The sequence below is a fragment of the Elephas maximus genome, chromosome 19, assembly GCF_024166365.1.
Source record: "Elephas maximus indicus isolate mEleMax1 chromosome 19, mEleMax1 primary haplotype, whole genome shotgun sequence".
NCBI classification, from domain to species: Eukaryota; Metazoa; Chordata; class Mammalia; order Proboscidea; family Elephantidae; genus Elephas; species Elephas maximus.
Window position 1 is genome coordinate 7,787,330 of NC_064837.1, and position 21,996 is coordinate 7,809,325.

The 21,996-nt window shown below is 37.8% G+C and overlaps 1 protein-coding gene across 4 annotated transcripts in view; it reads right to left on the reverse strand.

Moving 5' to 3' along the window:
- Window positions 1-21,996, reverse strand: part of MAP2K4 (mitogen-activated protein kinase kinase 4) — a 182,125-nt gene that overhangs the window by 124,362 nt on the left and 35,767 nt on the right. For 3 of the 4 annotated variants that reach the window (XM_049859568.1, XM_049859565.1, XM_049859566.1), the window contains one exon: window positions 14,582-14,684. In XM_049859568.1, the coding sequence (XP_049715525.1) occupies window positions 14,582-14,684 (103 nt within the window). Of the gene's footprint in view, window positions 1-14,581; window positions 14,685-17,215; window positions 17,968-21,996 lie in introns of those variants that run through there. The other variant, XM_049859569.1, reaches the window with a different exon arrangement.

Sequence of the window (21,996 nt, forward strand, 5' to 3'; positions counted from 1 at the left end):
CTACCTCTCCATCCTTATCTTAGATCTACCTATCCCCCCGTATTCAGTCATTTTCCATTTAAAATAGCATTCATTCAGTTCCATGAAAAACTCCCACCTTGGCAACTTCAAATACACCTTACTTACTTGACTGTATTTGGAAAACTCTTATCAGCCCCTTACCCAAAAACTGGATGGTTGCCCAGCTATCATTACTGAACATTTTGATCAAAGATTCTATAGAAGAATTCTGATCAAAAGGGGGAAAATGTAGATGAGAATTTCTGATTCTCATGGACTCTACTTCCTGGAGCCACGGGGGCTGAATGAACCCCCAAAACTACTGCTCTAAGATAATCTTTAAACCTTAAATCAAAAATATCTCCTGAATCCTCTTAAAACCAAACAGTAGTTTACCTTAACTAGTAAAGAATGTCTTCCTTGAGCATTATGCTCTTCTATGATGTACCTGTAAGGGATCCAACCGACAACAGCAACTGGGAAGATTAGACAGAAACCTTAGGGAACAGTTGGTGTGTTAGGGTGCAGTACAACTCAGAAAAGGGAGGGTGAAAATGATTATACAACTTGGAGGATGTAATCAACCTCACTGAAATGTACATGTAGAAACTTGAACTGGGTATGTTCTTGCTGTGTACGTTTTCAAAAACAAAGGAAAACAAATTATTTTTAAAAATAATTATGTATAAATACATACATAGTTCACATATCTAGATCTGTGAATTTTATTTCATACTTTAAATGTGACTAACCTTTTGGAGAAAAAAAGTACTGCATATACTAAACCTTGAAATTACACAGTTTAAGTCCTCCAAATTAGTTATTCTTTTACAAAGCTGTTAGTTAGCTATTCTAAGTCTTTTGCATTTCCACATAAATTTTAGAAAATATGAATTTATATACATATATATACATACATATATTTTTTTTTTAAGCTTGCTGGGAATTCACTAGGACTGCATCGAATCAAGAGATCAACATAGGAAGAAAAGAAATCCTAGAGTACTGTACTTTCTAATCCATGAACATGGCATCTTGATCCACGTATCAGCGGTGTTTTATATTTCTAAGTATAAACAACCACTGCCATTGAGTCGATTCTGATTCATGGCGACCCTGTAGGACAGAGTAGAACTGCCCCCATAGCATTTTCAGTACAGACATTTAAATATTTGAGAACAAGATCATCATACCTTCTATTTCTTTCTAATTCATTTAGAATATATGATCATTCCCTTAACTGAGTTTAATTCATGCCTATTTCTGAAAAAAACAAAATTCTCAAATAAAGAAGTATTTAGATGATCAGTTATAAAAGAATCATATAATGTTTTCAATCAAGGAACTTAATTTTATAAGCCCACTTAATGAAGCTATTTCCAGATAAACATGAATTCATTGCTCCTCCCTCCCAGAACATCAAGAAACAACAGAAAAGGATTTTTTAAAGATATAAACTCACAACGTCAAAGAGACCAGGACAGGAGGCTACGTTAGATGAGAAACAGGAACCTGTTTTTGGAAGACTGTGTAAGTAAGTGAACAAGAAGTAACACATGTAATAACACCCAACCAAAACCAAACCCACTGCTGTCAAGTCAATTCCGATTCATAGCGACCCTAGAGGACAGAGTAGAACTGCCCCGTAGAGTTTCCAAGGAGCACCTGGCGGATTCGAACCACCAACCTTTGGGTTAGCAGCTGTAGCACTTAACCACTACATCACCAGGGTTTCCTATAATAACACAGAGAATGGTAAAACCAAAAATGCCTGTCACAGGGATTATCAAAAAAAAAAAAAAACTGATTCACATAACAGAAACAAAGAAAAGCTCATCAATTGAGGATAAGGAGGGTTAAAACCAGAAACCATACCAGAAGTCCACAAAAGGAGTGATTAGAGTCCCAGATCCCCCTAACCAAGCAACGATCCCCTAAGTGACCCAGAGCTGTATATTCTAGAGAACCTACCAGAGAAACACCAGGCACAAAGAAATGGCGTAAGGAGGTGGACTACACAAACGCATGTACAGGAGATGCACGCAGCCTCCTCTGTCTAGATCAGCTCCCGGAACACTGGGAGCCCGGCGCGTACACTTCCCTTCAGCAACCTAGGCTACTGTTGTGGCTGTTAGTTGCCGCCAAGTCAGATCCAACTCACAGCAATCCCACGTGTGCAGAGTAGACCTCCTCCGCAGGGTTGTCAGGGCTGTGACCTTGGGAAGATCATCAGGCCTGTCTTTGGAGGAGCCTCTTGGTAGGTTAGAACCATCAGCCTTTCGGCTAGCAGTCAAGGGCTTGGCCATTTTTGCCACCCGGGAACTCCACAACCTAGTTTAGCCCCCTTTAAAATAAAAAGTTGCCAGAGAGCTGATTTCGACTCAGGGCAACCCATGTGTATCAGAGTAGAACTGTGCTCCAGAGGAGACTCGTCCCCTTCCTGGGAAAAAAAGAGACTGGCCCAAGAAGAAAAAAACCAAAACCACTCCCACCACTGTCGAGTTGAATTCTAACTCATGGCAATCCTATAGGACAGAGCAGAGCTGCCCCATAGGGTGTCCGAGGCTGTAATCTCTATGGAAGCAGGCTGCCACATCTTTCTCCCTCAGAGCAGGTAGTGGGTTCCAACCACCAACCTTTCTGTTAGCAGCCAAGCGCTTTAACCACCGCACCACCAAGGAAAGACCTCCAGACACTGATATTTGGGAATCCTCTAAAAGGAAAACCAGGTGCCTCTCTGAGACCTACCGGTCACCTCACTGTGAGCTGCAACCAGTCAAATCCCAAGCTTCCAACCAACTCTCTGTCGCCTCATTGACGGCATCACACAGTCAACCAAGGATCAACCAAAAACAAACAGAATAAATATGAAGTTGAAGGGGGAAAAAAGATAAGGAAAATAGGGACACAAACTAAGAGGTCTAAAACCTAAAGTGGAATTCCCGAGGAAGAGCTAAAGGAGAGGAGAAAAATCAAAAGAATAACATATCTTTTTTTCCTCGAATGAAACGCATTAATTTCTAAACTGAAAGAATTCATCAAAGACTCAGTGAAAGAATGAAGGAAGGAAAGAACGAAAGGTGGGAGGGAGAGAATAAGGGGGAGGGGGAGGGAGGAGAGGGGAGAGATGTAGCGAATTGGGGAGAGAAAAGAAGAAAGGAGAAGGAAAGAGGGAAAAAAAAGATCATAACAAGATTTCAGACGCTGGGGATAAAGACAAAACCGTACAATCACCCACAAAGAAAAAAAAGTCACATTCCAAGGTTCGGGAATCAGAATGGCATCCAAGTTTTTAAAAGTAGGCCTGGAAACTAGGGAACAATGCAACACTGCCTTCACAATTCTGAAGGAAAATTTCTACCCCAGAAATCTATATTCGATACCACTACTAATTTATTATAAGGGTTAAATATATTTTCAGGCACGCAAAGACCCAAAAGTCTTATATTAAGAGAGAACTCTTTTCTCATGAAGCAATTAGAAGATTTATAACCTAACAAAATGTGAGAGTAAACTGAGGAAAAGGAAAACAAGACATCCCAGAAAAGGGAATCAAAATCAGGAGACGAACATAAGCAAGTCACAAAATAATGAAGGCAAACCGCAGGCAGCAACCATGAAGTGCAAGTACTGCAGAACAGAACAAGGATATACAAGTGTATAGATAGGGAGGTGACTCTTAAAAAAAAAGGGCACGGGGGGACTGATATATTTAATCACATTGAGAAAAGATTCACAGTGAGCCACAAAACAAGACTCTTATCAACTCAGGAAAACAAACTTACTCAAGAACAGTAATACGATCTTACTGTGAGACTTGGTTATAAATAATGAAAAAGAACATCCTGAAAAGATATGTTCCCTTTAAATAGCAAATTTCCTTAACAATAGATAAAAGTTTCCAGAAACATGCCTACACTTTAAAAGGACCTCTATAATGTTCTGAATTAAACCAGAATTCAAAAACTTGCTATCTGACTAGAATTGGTTGGATAGCTTATTGATAGCAAAGAAACCAGACAGATGTTTTAAAGAGAACATTGCAGTATGGTGGGTAAAGCACCAGAAATAACTTTTTATGCTTACCTAAGCCTCTTGATTCAAGGGCAAAGATGATTTATAACATCAAAACTAAATTCATTTGCATTAAACAAGGAACTAAACACCATTTATTATTAATTTCCTTAAATACATACTTTAGCATTAACACCCAACACACCTCAGCTATAAACACCCAATTTGAAAAGAACTTTACTAGTGAACTTCAAAGGGGCAAAGGCGGCACAGGGAATCAGTTTAACCAGGCCTGTTACCACTCCCACCTGTTGAGAATCACTTCCCCAGAGAATCACTCTGACTGAAGAAGGTGTGCCATAACAATCAGGTGGACCTAGGAAGGATGTGGAGCTGGGGAAAAAGGTAAACACTTTAAGAAGTACAATAATGCAAGGTTTAGAAGATTACCCCACAGGATTCAACAATTTGAGGTTTTAAAACATTCACTACTAATTTGTACCTACAGGTAAATATTGCTTCCATTATGGCCATTTTGAGAAAGTGGTCCACCACAGATTACCACCATTGCTTCAGAAAACCTCAGGGACAGAAAAAAAAACTTACGTGGGTTGAAATTAGAGTTAAGTGACACATTCAAGGTCAGAGAGATTGTGACAGTGCTGAGATAGAAACCAGGACTCCTAAATTTTCACTCACTGTTAACTGAAAGGATCCCTGGTAGAGCAGTGATTAAGAGCTCAGCTGCGAACCAAAAGTTTGGCAGTTCAAATCTATCATCCATTTTTTTGCAAACCCTATGGGGCGGTTCTACTCTGTCATAAAGGGTCGCTATGAGTCAAAATCAACTCGATGGCAACTGGTTTGGTTTTTGGTTACTTGAAAATAGCAAAGTTTAAAAGATAAAAATTCCACAATTTAACTAGCAATAAGTACCTAGGTATTTCATAATTGCCGTGGTTGTTCCTATTGTCGTCAATTCCAAACTGGATTCCAACTACCGAACTTTTTGGTTAGCAGCCACCGTAGCTCTTAACCACTACACCACCAGGGCTCCACTGTGGTTGTTAGGTGCCCTCAAGTCAGTTCTGGCTCATAGAGGACCCATGTACAACAGAACGAAACACTGTCCCATTCTCCACCACGCTCACAATTGTTACGCTTGAGCCCACGCCACTATGTCAATTCATCTCTTTAACGGTCTTCCTCTTTTTCTCTGACCTTCTACTTTACCAACCATGATGTCCTCCTGCTGGAGGATGGTTCTTCCTGATAATATGTCCAAAGTACATGAGACGAAGTTTTGCCATCCATGCTTCTAAGGTGCATTCTGGCTGTATTTCTTCTTCTGGCAGTCCATGGTATGGTCAACATTCTTCACCAATACCATAATTCAAAGGCATCAGTTCTTCCTTGGTCTTCCTTATTCATTGTCCAGCTTTTGCACATGTATGCGGCAACTGAAAGCATCATGGCTTGGATCGGGCCCATCTTAGTCCTCAAAGTGGCATCTTTGCTTTCAGACACTTTAAAGAGGTCTTTTGCAGAAGATTTGCACAATGCAATACATCCTTTGACTTCCTGACCACTGCTTCCATGGGGGTTGACTGTGGATCCAAGTAAAATAAAATCCTTGACAACTTCAATATTTTATCTGTTTATCATGATTCGCTTATTGGCCCAGCTGTGAGGATTTTTGTTTTATTTATGCCGAGGTGCAATCCATACTAATGGCTGCAGTCTTTGATCTTCATCCGTGTTTCAAGTCCTCTTCATTTTCAGCAAGCAAGGCTGTGTCATCTGCATACTGCAGGCTGTTAAGGAGTCTTCCTACAATCCTGATGGCACGTCCTTCTTCATATAGGCTGGCTTCTAGGATCACTTGCTCAAGCATACAAACTAAGTATGGTGCAAGAATACAACCCTGATGCATACCTTTCCTGACTTTAAATCACGCAGTATTCCCTTTTTCTGTTGGAACGATTGCCTCTTGGTCTATGTACAGGCTCCTCAGGAACACGATTAAGTGTTCTGGAATTCCCATTCGTTGCAATGTTATCCATAATTCGTTATAATCCTAACAGTTGAATGCCTTTTCATAGTCAACTAAACACAGGTAAACATCTTTCTGGTATTCTCTGCTTTCAGCTAAGATACATCTGACATCAGCAATGATATCCCTCATTCCTTGTCCTCTCCTGACTCCAGCCTGAATTTCTTGCAGTTCCTTATCAGTGTACCGCTGCAACCCTTTTTGAATGATCTTCGCCAAAATTTTACTGTGTGTGGTAGTAATGATATTTTTCGATAATTTCCATATTCTGTTGGATCACCTTTCTTTGGATTGGGCACAAATATGGACCTCTTCCAGTCAGTTGGTCAGGTAGCTATCTTCCAAATTTCTTGGCACAGACCAGTGAGCACTTCCAGCGCTGCCTCTGTTTGTTGAAACATCTTAATTGGTATGCTGTCAATTCCTGGAGCCCTGTTTTTTGCCACTGCCTTCAGTGCAGCTTGGACCTCTTCCTTTAGTATTACCTGTTCTTGATCATATGCTACCTCCTGAAATGGTACAGTGACTCTCTGTGTTCTTTTTCAACGACTCGATGGCACTAGTTTTTTTTTTTTTTTTTTTTTTTGATGCTTCCAGCATCATTGAATATTTTCCCCATAGAATGCTTCAATATTGTAACTTGAGGCTTGAATTTTTTCTTCAGTTCTTTCAACTTGAGAAACGCCGAGTATGTTCATTCCTTTTGGTTTTTTAATGTTAGGTCTTTGCACATTTCGTGATGATACTTTACTTTTTCTTGTCATGCTGCCCTTTGAAACCTTCTGTCCAGCTCTTTTACGTCATCATTTCCTCCATTCACTTTAGCTACTCAACACTCAAGAGCAAATTTCAGAGTCTCTTCTAAATCCATTTTGGTCTTCTCTTTCTTTCCTGTCTTTTTAATGACCTTTTGATTGCTTCGTGTATGATATTCTTGATGTCATTCCACAACTCATCTGGTCTTTGGTCATTAGTGTTTAATGTATCAAATCTATTCTTGAAATGGTCTTTAAATTCAGTTGGAATATACTCAAGGTCATATTTAGGCTCTCATGAACTTGCTCTAATTTTCTTCAGCTTCGAGTTGAACTTGCATATGAGCAAACGATGGTCTGTTCCATAGTTGGCCGTTGGCCTTGTTCTGACTGCCGGTACTGACCATCTGCATCGTTTCTTTCCACAGATGTAATCGATTTGATTCCTGTGTATTCCATCCACAGAGGTTCTTGTGCACAGTTGCCATTTATATTGATGAAAAAAGGTATTTGCAATGAAGAAGTCGCTGGTCTTGCAAAATTCTATCCTGCAATCTCCCAGGTTGTTTTTATCACCAAGGCCGTATTTTCCAACTACCTGTCCTTTTTGTTTCCAACTTTAGCATTCCAATCACCAGCAATTATCAGTGCATCTTAAGTGCACGTTTGATCAATTTCAGACACGGAAGCTGGTAAAAGCCTTCCACTGTACATTTAAAGATAAAGCTTTACCGAGAACACTCAGCATGGAATTAAGAATATTTAGTGATTAACTGGAGACTTTAGACCTTTCTTAACAACTACTTCCTGGATGTTCTATAGCACAACGGAGCCTTTTTATATTCAAATTTAATAAAGAAAAATGAGATCATAGAGCTATCTCTTGGTCTCAACAAGGGGCACCCCTTAAACTCAGAACAATGGTTCCAAAATGCTTAAGTCTCAAAGTTTATCTGTACTCATCATTATTTTCAGCACTGTTAACTTTTAACCTAATGCTTCTTCTTGTACAATTCTGAATGAAGGGCTGCTTTTTTCAGGATAACAACTGTGTTTGGTACATTTTAAATGATTCAGTACACTGAGAGCACTCACATTACTCATCACGATGAAAGTGTAGTATATAACAGAGTATCTACTTCTGTTTATGTCTAATTTATATATTGAACACGATTTTAGCACAAGCCTGCCACATTTATGAGAATATCCCGGGAATATCAAAAGATTTATAGTACCTAGTATAATGCAAACCTGTCAAAAATTGAAAAGGTAATCATACATTTTTCCTTTGAAAACAGCATTTGTACTCTTTGGTTTTACAGCTTAACCATTTTAAGAACTAAAAGGCAAAATGTTAACATTTGTTAACTCTAGGTAATAGGTACAAGAGTCTCCATTATGATAATTTTCTTTGTGCTGAAAATATTTATAATTTTAACCAAAGATAATTATAACTGGGGTTTCCTGTTCAGGTTATCACCTCACCCTCTAAGGATTCCAATTGAAAGAATGAGTTAAAAAAAAAAAAGAAGAAAGAAATTTATAACAGTGAAGAGACAGATTTAAACAAGTTACCAAATCCCTAAAAGCATATATAAAGGAGCCCTGGTGATGTGGTGATTAAAGCGCGTGGCTGCTAATCAAAAGGTCAGCAGTTCGAACCCACGAGCCACCCCACAGGAGAAAGATGTGGTAGTCTGCTTTCGTAAAAATTTAGGCTTGGAAACCCTATGCGACAGTTCTACTCTGTCCTATAGGGTCGCTATAGATCAAAATTGACTTGATGTCAGTAGGCTTGGTGGGTAAAAGCTAAGCATTTTGGAACCACAAAAATGTGTAGGATAAAGAAAAGCAAACAGTTCCAAGAGAAGGGGCTTCAGAGTTTAAAAGACATATCCACCAACTGTAGTGCATAACCTTGCTTACTACATTCTGACTCAAACTATTTTAAAAAAAATGACACAGCACTCTGTTTATACAATGTCAGGTCCTTCTTTCCACTTCACCCTCTCCCCAAAATGAAAAGGAAGCCCATGTCTAAAGAAAATAAACAAATTATTTGGAAAGAACTAGGCCTCCTAGGGTGAACACTGGCCCTGCTCCTTCTGGCATTTAGAATATTTTTAATAGCCAGCTCTATCCACTCACAGAAAAGTGAAGCCCACCAGTCAACGAGACATATCATGTACACAGAGCTCCCCATCAGCCTTCCAATTTCCTCATCCTCAACTATCAATACACAACAAAGAAGTACGAGGCATGTGGGGGAAAAAAAAAACACTAATAGCACAAGCAAGAAAAACAAAGATAAGGAAATAGATAATTCTGAGGGCAGAAAAGAACTTTAAAGTTCCAGATTTTTTAGCCACAATCAACCCTTGGAAATCAAAATCAATTACCAATATAGAAGAGTCAGGAAATAAAGGAAATCACTCAGAATACAGAGCAAAAAGACAGAGAAATGAAAAATAAGAAATCGAAGTCAAAAAGAAGAAATTCAGGGAATCAAAATCCAAACCAAATAGTTTCAAGAAGAGAAAATTAAAAAATGAATAATAATAATAATAATAACCATGAAGGAATCTACCCAAAAAAAGCAGCAAAAATTCTCTCAGAAATAGAGATAAATGTCCCAGTCTCCCCACACAACCTCTCCAACACTTGTTACTTTATGTTTTTTTGACTAGTGCCAGTATTGTATTGTTGCAGTGAGATGGTTTCTCAGTGTAGTTTTGATTTGCATTTCTCTAATAGCTAATGATCACGGGCATTTCCTCTTGTATCTGTTAGCTGCCTGAATGTCTTCTTTGGTGTAGTGTCTGTTCATATCCTTTGCCTACTTTTTAATTGGATTATTTATCTTTCTGTTGTTGAGGTATTACAGTATCTTGTAGATTTTAGAGACTAGACCCTTATCGGATATGTCGTAGCCAAAATTTTTTCTCCCAGTCTGTAGGTTTTCTTTCTACTCTTTCAGTAAGCATAAGTGTTTGATTTTTAGGAGCTCCCAGTTATCTAGATTCTCTTTCTGGTGCTTGTGCAGTTAGTTATGGCTTGTATCCTATTTATGCCATTTATTAGAGCCCCTAGCATTGCCCCTATTTTTTCTTCCATGATCTTTATCGTTTTAGATTTTACATTTAGGTCTTCGATCTACCTTTATTTTTTGTGTATGGTGTGAGGTATGGGTACTGTTTCATTTTTTTGAAGACAGATATTCAGTTATGCCAGCACTATTTGTTAAAGAGACTGTCTCTTCTCAATTTAACAGACTTTGGGCCTTTGTCAAATATCAGCTGCTCAGGGACAGATGGATCTATACCTGGGTTCTCAATTCGGTTCCAATGGTCTGTGTGTCTGTTGTTTTATCAGTACCAGGCTGTTTTGACTACCATGGATGGCTATATAACAGGTTCTAAAATCAGGTAGTATGAGTCCTCCCACTTTGTTCTTCTTCAGTAATGCTTTACTTATCTGAGGCTACTTCCCTTTCCATATAAAGTTGGTGATTTGTTTCTCCATCTCATTAAAAAATGCTTTTGGAATTTGGATCGGGACTGCATTTTATCTGTGGATCGCTTGTACTGCTGGTGGGAATGTAAAGTGGTACAACCACTTTGGAAAACGATATGGCATGTCCTTAAAAAGCTAGAAATGGTAATACCACATGATCCAGGAATCCTACTCCTAAGAATACACCCTAGAGAAACAAGAGTTATAACATGAATAGAAATATGCACACCCATGTTCACTGCAGCACTACTGACAACAGTAAAAAGATGGAAACAACCTAAATGCCCATCAACAGATGAATGGATAAACAAATTATGGTACATACACACAGTGGAATACTAATGCAGTGATAAAGAACAATGATGAATCCGGGAAACATCTCACAACATGGATGAATCTAGAAGGCATCATGTTGAGTGAAGTACTTTAGTCACAAAACAACAAATACTGTATGAAACCACTGTTGTAAAAACTCAACAGAAGGTTTACACACAGAAAAAAGCATTCTTTGATTGTTACGAGGGTGAGGAGGGATGAAAAGGAGAAATCACTAACTAGATAGTAAACAAGTGTCAACTTTGGTGAAGGGAAGAACACAAAATTTAGGGGAAGTCAGCACAATCGCACCAAAAAGCACAGAAGTTTCCTAGACACATCCAAACATTCTGAGGAACCGAGTAGCCACAGCTGGGACCATACTCTCGGGGGACATCTAGGTCAACTGGCATAGTTCATAAAGACAATGTTTTACATTCCACTTTGGTAAATAGCGTGTGGGGTCTTAAAAGCCTACAAGCAGCCATCTAAGACACATCTATTGGTCCCATCCCACCTGGAGCAAATGAGAATAGAGAAAGCCAAAGACACAAGGAAAATATTAGCCCAAAGGACTAAAAAACCACATGAACCAGAAACTCCATCAGACTGAGACCAGAAGAACTAGATGGTGCCAGCTATCACCAACGACCACCCTGACAGGAATCACAACAGAGTGCTGAACAGACAGAGAGAAAAATGTAGAACAGAACTCAAATTCATGTAAAAAGACCAGACTTACTGGTCTGACAGAGACTGGAGGAACTCCCAAAACTATGGACCCCCCTCCCCAGATGCTCTGCTAACCCAGAACTGAAACCGTTCTCAAAGCCCACTTTTCAGACAAAGATTAGAAAGGCCTATAAAACAAAAAATAACACACATAAGGAACGTGCTTCTTAGTTCAATCAAATATGTGAGACCAAACAGGCAGCTCCTGTCCTGAAGCAGGATGAGAAGGCAGGAAGGGATAAGAACTGGACGAATGGACACAAGAAACCTGGGGTGGAAAGGGGGAGTGTGCTGTCACATTGTAGGGATTGCAAACAATGTCACAAAACAACATCTGTACAAAATTTTTGAACAAGAAATTAATTTGAGCTGTAAAATTTTACCTAAAACAAAAAAAAAAAGAGAGATAAATGAATCTCCAAACTAAAAGAGTTCATCAAGTACACAGAAAGATTATCCACACCTAGGGATAAAAAAAAACACATACCCTCACATAATTTTAGAACACAAAGAATAAAAGAAATAAAATGCTAAAGCTTTCAGTGAGAGAGAGAAAGTCATCTGTAAGTAGTATCTCTGTTCTGATTGAACAGACCTACACATGGTCCCCAAAACTTGTGCTTACACTCACCAGAATGTCATTCTTCCTTCTCTCCACCTATCCTTCCCTACCTGTCTTTCAAATTCCAATTCAAATCTTGTTCTCTGTGAAACATTTGCCAAGTAGTTTATATAAAGTGATCTCACCATCTCCGGCACATTAATCTGACACTCAAGCTGTATTATCTTGTGCCATTTCTGTAACTACAACGGTCAACTGTCATCTCTCGGAATTAGACTTAAATTGTTGGTTCTCAGAAAATAAGGACATGGTCCTACAATTTGTTTTAAATCTTCCACGGGACCATGCATCCAGAAGACATTAAATGCCAGATGGGTCTGAAACTAGTTCCTGGGACATATCTTAACTTCATTAGTTGCTTATTCACCTTGTTTCCTAAATTGATAAACAAGTTTTATATTTGCATTCATTATTAAAGGTCAAAGGAAATTTTATAGGGAGACAAACATATAAATGTTACGAAGGTACCTTATTTCAAAGCTTCAACAAACTGCCAAGTTATATTTTCTAGTTGTAAAGTACGAACCCTGAAGAGTAATCAACAATCGCTTTTATCACCTGATGGCATCCAACCCAGAGGAAGGATACCTTATGGAAGGGGACGGGAAGGTAGAAGAGATGTGCTGTCTTACCTAGCAAAACTACTGCCTGATGATGAAAATCAGTACCCATGCTAGCTGCTGCCTACTTCTGCTCCAGACCAACAGACCTACGTAACAGATAAAATTTGAAGAAAGTCTGGATCTAAAATTTTTTACAAACCAGAATCAAGTTCTAGAGATTCCATCCTAGAGTAAAACTGCCTATCACCAAATCCTCTCAAATTTTTAACACTCTTAACCCAGCTGGTTACAGAATTATTATGAACTAAGCACTTTTTTTTTTTTTAAGCACTGGTTTTTTTTTGTTTGTTTGTTTTTAGTAGTTAAAAAAGAAAATAGGAAAAAAAAAAAAAAACAAGAAACTACTCAAATTTTGGAAGGAATTTTTTTTTTTTTAAACAGTGTTCTTTAAAAAAAACATTTTTTTTTCGTCCACTAATTCTCCATATATGAAGAATCTCCTGAGGGAAAAGAGCATAAACATGAGAACGTTTTTCCAGTTACAAACGTTAAGTCAGGTTATCCTTCTCCTGGTCTATACAAGCTTAAGAAAACTGGTAAGTTTGGCTACTAGTGCTATGTGCCTTTCTTTCTTTGACTTCTAATAGATGGTTCAGCTGGCAATCAAGGTAATAGAAATGAATTATGTCCAACCTAAAATTCGTTTTGTACTAGCTTTCAGAAATTCTAGGAATTGAGGAAAGGGGTTATTTAAAGAGTGGTTCCTTGCTGCTGGAGCTCTGACCAGTCAAGAAGTGCTTAAGTTCACTTCCGCACTGCAGCCCCTACTCAATGTTTCAGAGAAAAGTAAAAAGGCGGGGATTCTAGGCTGAGCTCTAACAAGAAAGTATATGAACACCACCGGTCTAATACAAAGAAAGCACTCCAAGTCAGGTGCACTGTTTCCCCAGGTTTCATTTAAAATATCTTTCATGCCTTCTAAGGTTATGAGTGTATGCATACACACATACACACCTCTGGCTTCTAGGTACAGCTGTTTCAAAAAGAGCAAAAACTATCCTATTGCAAGATGATCTGCTCTCTACCAATTTGTTACTACTTGCAAATACAGTGCACACCAAACATTAAAAGGGCAGCAGCAATAAACATGCCTCTTTTGCAAGAATAGATTTATTTCTAGTCAAATGAGGTTTGAATACAAAATTGTTGAGGATTATTAAAATCATAACATAATGTATTCTGTCAGCTTTCTTTACCATACTTTCACCCACCTGCTTTACAGTTCTCAATACCAGATCTAAGTGAAAATTATTTTTAGGACTATGAGTATAAATGTAAAGCCACTAGCTTTGACACTTGATGTTCACGACTGCTTTGGGGGAGAGAAGGGCTTATTAACACATCACTTCCACCCAATCAAAGGTTTCTGAAATATTCTTAAGGTAGTATTTTAAACTAACTTACAGATGTTTTTAATAATATTTTCAGTAAGATGTTATAATATTGCTACTTTTTAATAAAAAATATTCACTGAATACATTAAAAAAAAAAAAAACTCCTTACCACCTGTAGACTGGCACATACAAAATTCTTTCCATTAACTATGACATGGAAAACTTTCAGGCTTTTAAAGAAGGAGGATCTATTTTGTCACCAAGTAAATGGTGACAGTTAAGTTTCCCAAATACAATTTATAATTTCATTGGAAATCCAATAAGAAAGGGATAAACAATATTCTCAGGGTTTGGTAAGAGAGAAAGTGAAATGATGTAAATGCACCCGGATCTTCTGCTCTTCTTTTCCCTTGCAGTAAACTTGAATAAAGAAAACTATGTTTTCCTACTTCAGACTACAGAACCAACAGCTTTCTATTTCAACTCAAATAACGGTATTTCAAATGGCCCACAAGATAACGAAAATACCAGCCTCTGGGTTTAGAAAAACTCATAAAACACAGTAACTTTAAATTCTGTGCTTGAGTTGAGCCTTTTATTAAATTGCCAAGAATACTCACATGTGTGGGTTTTGAACTCCTGTAGGGTTGGGATTCAGAGTAAACCTTGCTGTAGATTTGAAAGGTGGATTTGCAAAATTCAACTTCAGTGCTTTGCGTTTACCTGAGAAATAACAAATAAAAAGTAAAAGTTTCAAGTACTATAAAATAGGTACCATTCTGAGGGCATAAGAAATTCACACAAACAGGCCGAAAAACAACTTGCTTTAACATAACAGTGGACTATTTTGAAAGGCAACAAAGAACTTCTCACAATTAAAAAAGTAAATACAAATTATCTTTAGTTGATACTAACCATAAATTATACTTTGGTGCTATAATAGACAACAATGATCAGTGCTTCAAGTTTATATTGTTCAGGGGTGTTAACGTTTTTACAAATGAAAATATCAATATAAAAATCATTTATTTCAGCAGGTATATTAAGAAATACTAATACTACCACTTTCCAGTGCTATACTTTAACACCTTCAGTTTAATAAAAGTCATTTTGCTTTAAATTTAATATAAAAAACTAAGACTCTGAAGCATTTCCCAACCCTTAATGGGCTAAAAATGTCATCGTACAGTCAACACAAAAAAAAAAAAAAAAAAAATTTTTTTTTTTTTTTTTAAACACAGATATCCCAAATAGTCATTTATTTGAAGCAGGTTCTTAGGGGAGACAAAGGGAGGACTGCAGTGTCTATATTTTTTATTACACAAATAAACATGTCCATTATGGGATATCCAGAAAATTTAGAAAAAATAAAGGTCACATATAAATCTCCAAAATAATCAGTTGACACTGGCAGACTTTTTTTCTTTACACAAATGCAGACGTATTTTTTCTAATACTAAAATCAGGCCACGATACTGTTTTTTAGCTTGTTTTATTGACTGAGCATATTTCTTTCAATGTTGATAAATCCTACAAAATACATCTCTTTAAAATTCTACTATCTGGATATTTTTTAACAGAGTTGGATTTTTAAGCGTTTGTTGCAAATCTTCTTTTCATGTTCATATTAAAGATAATCTTTCCAGTTCTCATTCCTCCCGGTTTATCACACAGGTAAACCACCTATGCAAAGAACACCTTTGTAATCCCTACACCCACCTCAGTGGACTCAGGAAATCGATTAAGAGGGCTCCAACTCTTCAGGATTGTGTTTTCAGGGACTGACCTTTCTACAAGTGTGAATTCCCAAGAAGACCAAATACAGGTATTTTCAGGAATAAGGATAGTACAAATACATCTATTTTCAGGAATAAGGATAATACAACGTAAATTTTTCACATAATTCAGATTTCTCCTTTCAGGTGCCAAACAGGTATTTTAAAATCATTTTTATCTGATAATAAGGACACGATGGACATTCAAACTATTAAAAACAAGAAAAAGCTGCTGTTGAATCTTTTCTATCTCATGGCAATCCCACGTGTGTCGCAGCAGAACTGTGCTCCACAAGGTTTTCAAGGGCTGCTTTCTCAGAAGCAGATCATTAGGCCATTCTTCCAAGGTACCTCTGGGTGGACTCAAACCTACAACCTTTCTGTTAGCAGCTGAGCACGTTAACCATTTGCACCCCCCAGGGACTCTGAAAAATGGCAGATATGGCTATATAAAAATACCAACTCTGCATATTCCAAAAAATAATGATAACAGAATGAAAATTTGAAAATAATCTTTGCAATAAAAATATCAAGACAGCTCACCAATCAAGAAAAATTGGCAGGAATATGAACAGTAAATCAAAATTGAGGAAAGAAAGCAAAAATGCACTCACCAACACCAAAAATACATAAATTTATTGTTCAAGTAAAACTGGCAAAGTTTAGGGCTTTTTTAAATTAAAGTATTTCTTCCTTTCTTTATTTGCTTATTTTAACGATATAAACATGTTAATTAGAGTAAGCAGGTAAAGGCGTCACTAATACATTGCTAGTGAGAAAGCAAATTGATACAACTTTTCTGGTAAAAGGTTTAGCAACATGCAAGAAATTTCAGAAGTATGCCCTTTTACTTCTTGGGAAATTTGTATTTAGGAAATATTTAAAGACAGAATTATCCAAGGCCTTGAAACCTAATGGAATCTCCCTGCTGGATTTTGAAATTGCTTACGACTACTGACACCTTTCTTTCATAGTCTCCCTTTTAAAATGGGAATGTCCAAAATTGTATTTTGGAAGCAGATAACTTGTTTTCTAGTTTCACAGGTCCTCAGATGAAGAAGAATTTTGCTAGAAGATGGATCACACCCAAATCTCATGCAAAATTGATTTAGATGATGAGATTTGGAACTTCTGAGCTGATAATATTTAGATAAGATTCTGGACTTGAGTTGATGCTGTAATAGGTTAAGACTTGGGAATGTTGGGATAACATGAATGCATTCTGCACATAGGACGGATGTAGACCTTTCTTTGGAGGCCAGAGGGTACAATGTAGTGGGCTGAATGGTGGCCCCCAAAGAGTCCTAATACCTAGAACCTAGAAATGTCACCTTATATGGTAAAGATTTTGCAAATATGATTAAACTAAGATTTTTTAGATGAGGAGATTATCCTAGATTACTCAGGTGGGCCCAAAATGCCCTAAGTGTCCTTATAAAAGAAGGAAAGAGGGAGTTTTAGACACACAGAGGACTGTACCAGTGAGATCAACGTGAAGATGGAGCAGAGACTTGCATGACTCAGCGATAAGTCAAGGAATGCTGACAGCCCCAAGAGGCTGGAAAAGGCAAGGAAGCAATTCTCCTCTAGAGCCTCCAAAGAAGTGTGACCCTGCCGACACCTAGACTGCAACCCCTTGAGACTGATTTCAGACTTCTGGCCTCGAGACCTGTGAGAGAATAAATTTCAGTTGTTTTAGGCCACCAAGTGTGTGGTAATTTGTTATAGCAACCATAGAAAACCAGTACACTACACAAAGATTTGTCCACAAGGATGTCCAACACCATTGTTTTTGTAATAGCGGACAAAAAGAAAATCTAAATGCTAAAAATCAGTTAAAATATTTGTAGTTAGAAAATATATCCATATAATGGAAGACGTTACAGTCATGTTCAAAAGACGGTGTAAGAATATTAGATCAAACAGTGTGTAAAGAAGAAGACGTGGGCATGGTCTGGCAGGGGAAGGTTCTGTGCTGACAGGGATTTAGTTTAACCCAGCACAGCAGTCCTCCAGGTGGGATCCGGGAATCTCTGCGACCCTTCAGAGAGCCCTTGAGCTCAAAATTATCTGCATAATACTAAGACATTAGATGCCTTTTTTCACTGTCACTCATGAGAGTACTGAGGAGCTTTCCAGAAGCTATGCAATACGTGATATCCCAAGAGACTGAATGCAGAAGCAGATATGAAAATCTAGTGTGCTACTAGCAAACCAGATGTTAAAAAGATAAGCAAAAATGTAAAACAATGCCTACTCTTCCCACTAGTTTTTCTGTTTGTCTTGAAAAATAGTATCTTTCAAAAAAATTATTCATCTTAATGTTTATTATTTAATATTAATTTTTATTTTATTAATTATTTTTACTTAAATTCTGCTTGTTGCTATTTCTAATGATTTAATAAATATTCTTAATTTTTCTAAACTTTAGCTTCCAATACAGCAAATAAAGATATAACACACATAAACAAAAGTTCTTTGAGGTCCTCAATATTTTTCAAGAGTATAAAGAGTTACTGAGACCAAAGAGTTTGAGTACCGCTGAAGTGACACATTCCAAACTTTACAGGTTTCTTTAGAAAGAAACCCTGTTCGAACTTTTAATGTATTAGCATGAATTCTGAATCTCCAATGTGCTCCTTAAATGAACCTGATGAGATGCTCACACCATACCAAGCACTGGAAATAAAGTGGTTAAACATGAAAGATTCTTGCCCTCATGGCATTTATCTTCTAGCAGAGGACATAACCAAATTAGAAACTAAGATAAAATAGTGACAAATGCCATAAAGAAAACAAAATATTAGGATGCAATATTTTCCAAACGTATTTGATAAAGGGACACCCCCAACTCCACGAAAAAATTACAATACTACAAAAGCTAAAAGTAATTGCAAAACTACTCTGAGGCATGGTTTGGACTAGCCAATGGGTTGGAGAGGGATGCTGGTGAGGAGTGAGCTTCTTGGATCAGGTGGACACTTGAGACTATGTTGGCATCTCTTGTCTGGAGGGGAGATGAGAGGGTAGGGGGGTTAGAAGCTAGCGAAATGGACACGAAAAGAGAGAGTGGAGGGAGAGAGCAGGCTGTCTCATTAGGGGGATAGTAATTGGGACTGTGTAGCAAAGTGTATATAAGTTTTTGTGTGAGAGACTGACTTGATTTGTAAGCTTTTACTTAAAGCACAATAAAAATTATTTAAAAAAAAAACACCTACTTTGAGGACCTTAATTAACACTACAGATATTTTCGGCATTGTCATGATTTGATTTTTTTTCCCTCATTTACCCATGGCACCAACAGGTCACTTGACTGACTTGGAAATTGTTCAGAAGATTCAAAAATTCTTCAGATTTCAGAAATAAATCACATGAGCGGCCTAAGTTGCCTAAAATCTGTAAAGGGCACATTAACACAACTCTCAGGAAACTACACTAAGCAAATATAAACACTCAGTGAAAATTTACACCTAAAATATATTTATCATTCAATTATTTAGGCAATCCACTTCCTGTTAAAAATCATAACCTTACTAGGTGGTATCTGGCACCACCTCCAACTGCTCTGACAGGAATCACAAAAGAGGGTTCAGACAGAGCTTGAGAAAAATGTAGAACAAAATTCAAATTCACACACACACACACAAAAAAAAACCAGACTTGCTGATCCGACAGAGACTGGAGAAACCCTGAGAGTATGGCCCCCAGACACCCTTTTAACATAGTACTGAACTCACTCCTGAGGTTCACCCTTCAGCCAAAGATCAGACAGGTCTATAGAGCAATCAATAACACACGTGAGGAACGTGCTTTGTAGTTCAATCATGTACACAAGACTAAATGGGAACACCAGACCAAAAACGACGACGAAAAGGCAGGAAGGTACAGGGAAACTGGACAAATGGAAACAGGAAACCTGGGGTAGAGAAGGGGAGAGTGTTGACACATCATGGGGTTGGAAACCAATGTCACAACACAGTTTGTGTAATAATTGTTTAATGAGAAGCTAATTTGCTCTATAAATTTTTATCTAAAGCACAATGAAAAGAATCAGAACCTTATGGGGTAATCAACGATGGTATTACTTTAAATTATTAAATTCCCAAAGCATAAAGGACAACCAGAAAGTATACTGAATATTTCATAAAATCTGTCTATTTTATCACTTTTGGAGGATACTTTACAGGTACACAGTGATCATGACATAGTATCTGACTGCAAATAATGCAGTATTACCTTTAGTAGACTGGTCTTATGATAATAGAAAAGGCCTATAATGAGCTCAAAAAAAGGTTGCCAAGGAGAGCATGGATGTGGACCCAATCCTGAAAACTACAGCTTATTTCACAGACCATGAAGCTATTACTTTTTATAGTAAGTCCAACCTAAACAGCAAGGACATAAATTGAAATTTAGAAACCAGTGACTAGTTTCAAGATTCTTCTCTGGTTCGATAACAACAGAGCACTCTTCCATTTAGCCAAAAAGAGTTCTAATTCAGTAATTCCAAAGTACCTCACATTCATAAATTTGAATGAGCTCATTCCCCACAAACACCCCTAATCAAAAAGCTGAAAGCTGCCTGTCATGGCATATGTGTGTGAAACCATCTGGTCTATCACCCATGATCTGCGTATGGTGAAAAACTGATAAAAGACTAAGATCAAATGCAGGAGAATGACAGAACAAAGAGTCACTGTGAAAACTGGACAAAAAACACCAAAATTGGCATTTTCTGCAAAAGCCTAATTTGAGGGGGGCAGTAGCCAATCTTTACAGGCAAATTATAAAATATTTTACTTTAAAGTTAATTACTGCAATTAAAATTTACCCAAATTGTTTTAATATACACGTATAACATGTATATACACATACACACAGATTCTTCTTTTTCAGCATTAACCCAGTGCCGTGTAATTTTCAGCATTACAATCACAAAAAATAAATCGAGGTCTCCCAGTCCACTTATTTCATAAATGAGCCAGTGTACAAGCATAACAAAATGCAACTTAACTTATATAAATGCATGCTATACTTCAGAAACATCTGCAATTATCCTGAAGACAATCTAAGTACATATTCGGAGCAGTCAATAAGAAAATATATTAAATAATTCTGTAAAAGTCCAAAGCCTCTCCAAACAGAGATGACTTGGGGCCTGACACAGTGCCAGAGGGTCTATGGTGAGACGGAGTTACACTGCCTGTTCTCAGCTGTACGCCCCAACTCTCAAAGGGACAATCATTGCAAAATGCACACATAAGGCAGTTTTGATGAGGAGAAAGTAACTGAACCTTTTAGGAGCGGCAACAGCTGCAGTGTGACCTACCCTGTGACCTCGGTTGCAGTTACTACTGCCCCCGCTTCCCTTGGCTCATATGCATTTTCTGAGCCTGATTCTCTATTTTTCCATTGATTCCATAAGCTACAGAATCATGTTCCAATATATTCCTTTTCTGTTCAGTTAGCTAGAGTAAGTTCCTATTGTTTGCAACCAAGAACCCTGACTGATGAGTAAAACCTTACCTGTCCTTATCCCATCACATTTTCAAAGCACTGCTCTAGTCCATTAGGCAATGTTGCCTACCTTTTTTCATGTCATGGCTTATACAGAAAATGAGGACATCTGTTCAATACACTGGGAAAATCGGAATCATAGCTGGTCCAGAGGCTGCTGGCCTGGGAGCTTCAGCAGCTTCAGGCCCCACCCAGCCATTCTAAGAGATGAAGGGATCAATCTTTCTGCACCACCCTCAAAATTCTGGTCTCAAAGCTCTGTCTTAAGAGAACATTCACTTAATACAGTCAAGATGGCAACACCACCTAAAGCGATCTACAGATACGATGCAATCCTGATCAAAGTTCCAACACCATTCTTTACAGAAATGGAAAAACTAATCCTCAGTTTTAAATGGAAAGGCAAAAGACCCCAAACAGTCAAAGCGATTTTGAAAAAGAAGAACAAAGTAGGAGGCCTCACATTTCCTGACTTCCAAAGCATGTTACACAGCTGCAGTAATCAAAACAGCCTGGTAGTGGCTTAATGACAGACACGCAGACCAATGGAACAGAACTGGAAACCCAGAAATAAATCCAAACATCTATGGTCAACTAATTTTCTACAAGAAAGCCAAATCCACTCAATGGGGAAGGAACAGTCTCTTCAACAAACGGTGCTGGCAAAACTGGATTTCCACATGCAGAAAAATGAAACAAGAGCCATACCTCATGCCATACACAAAAACTAATTCAAAATGGGT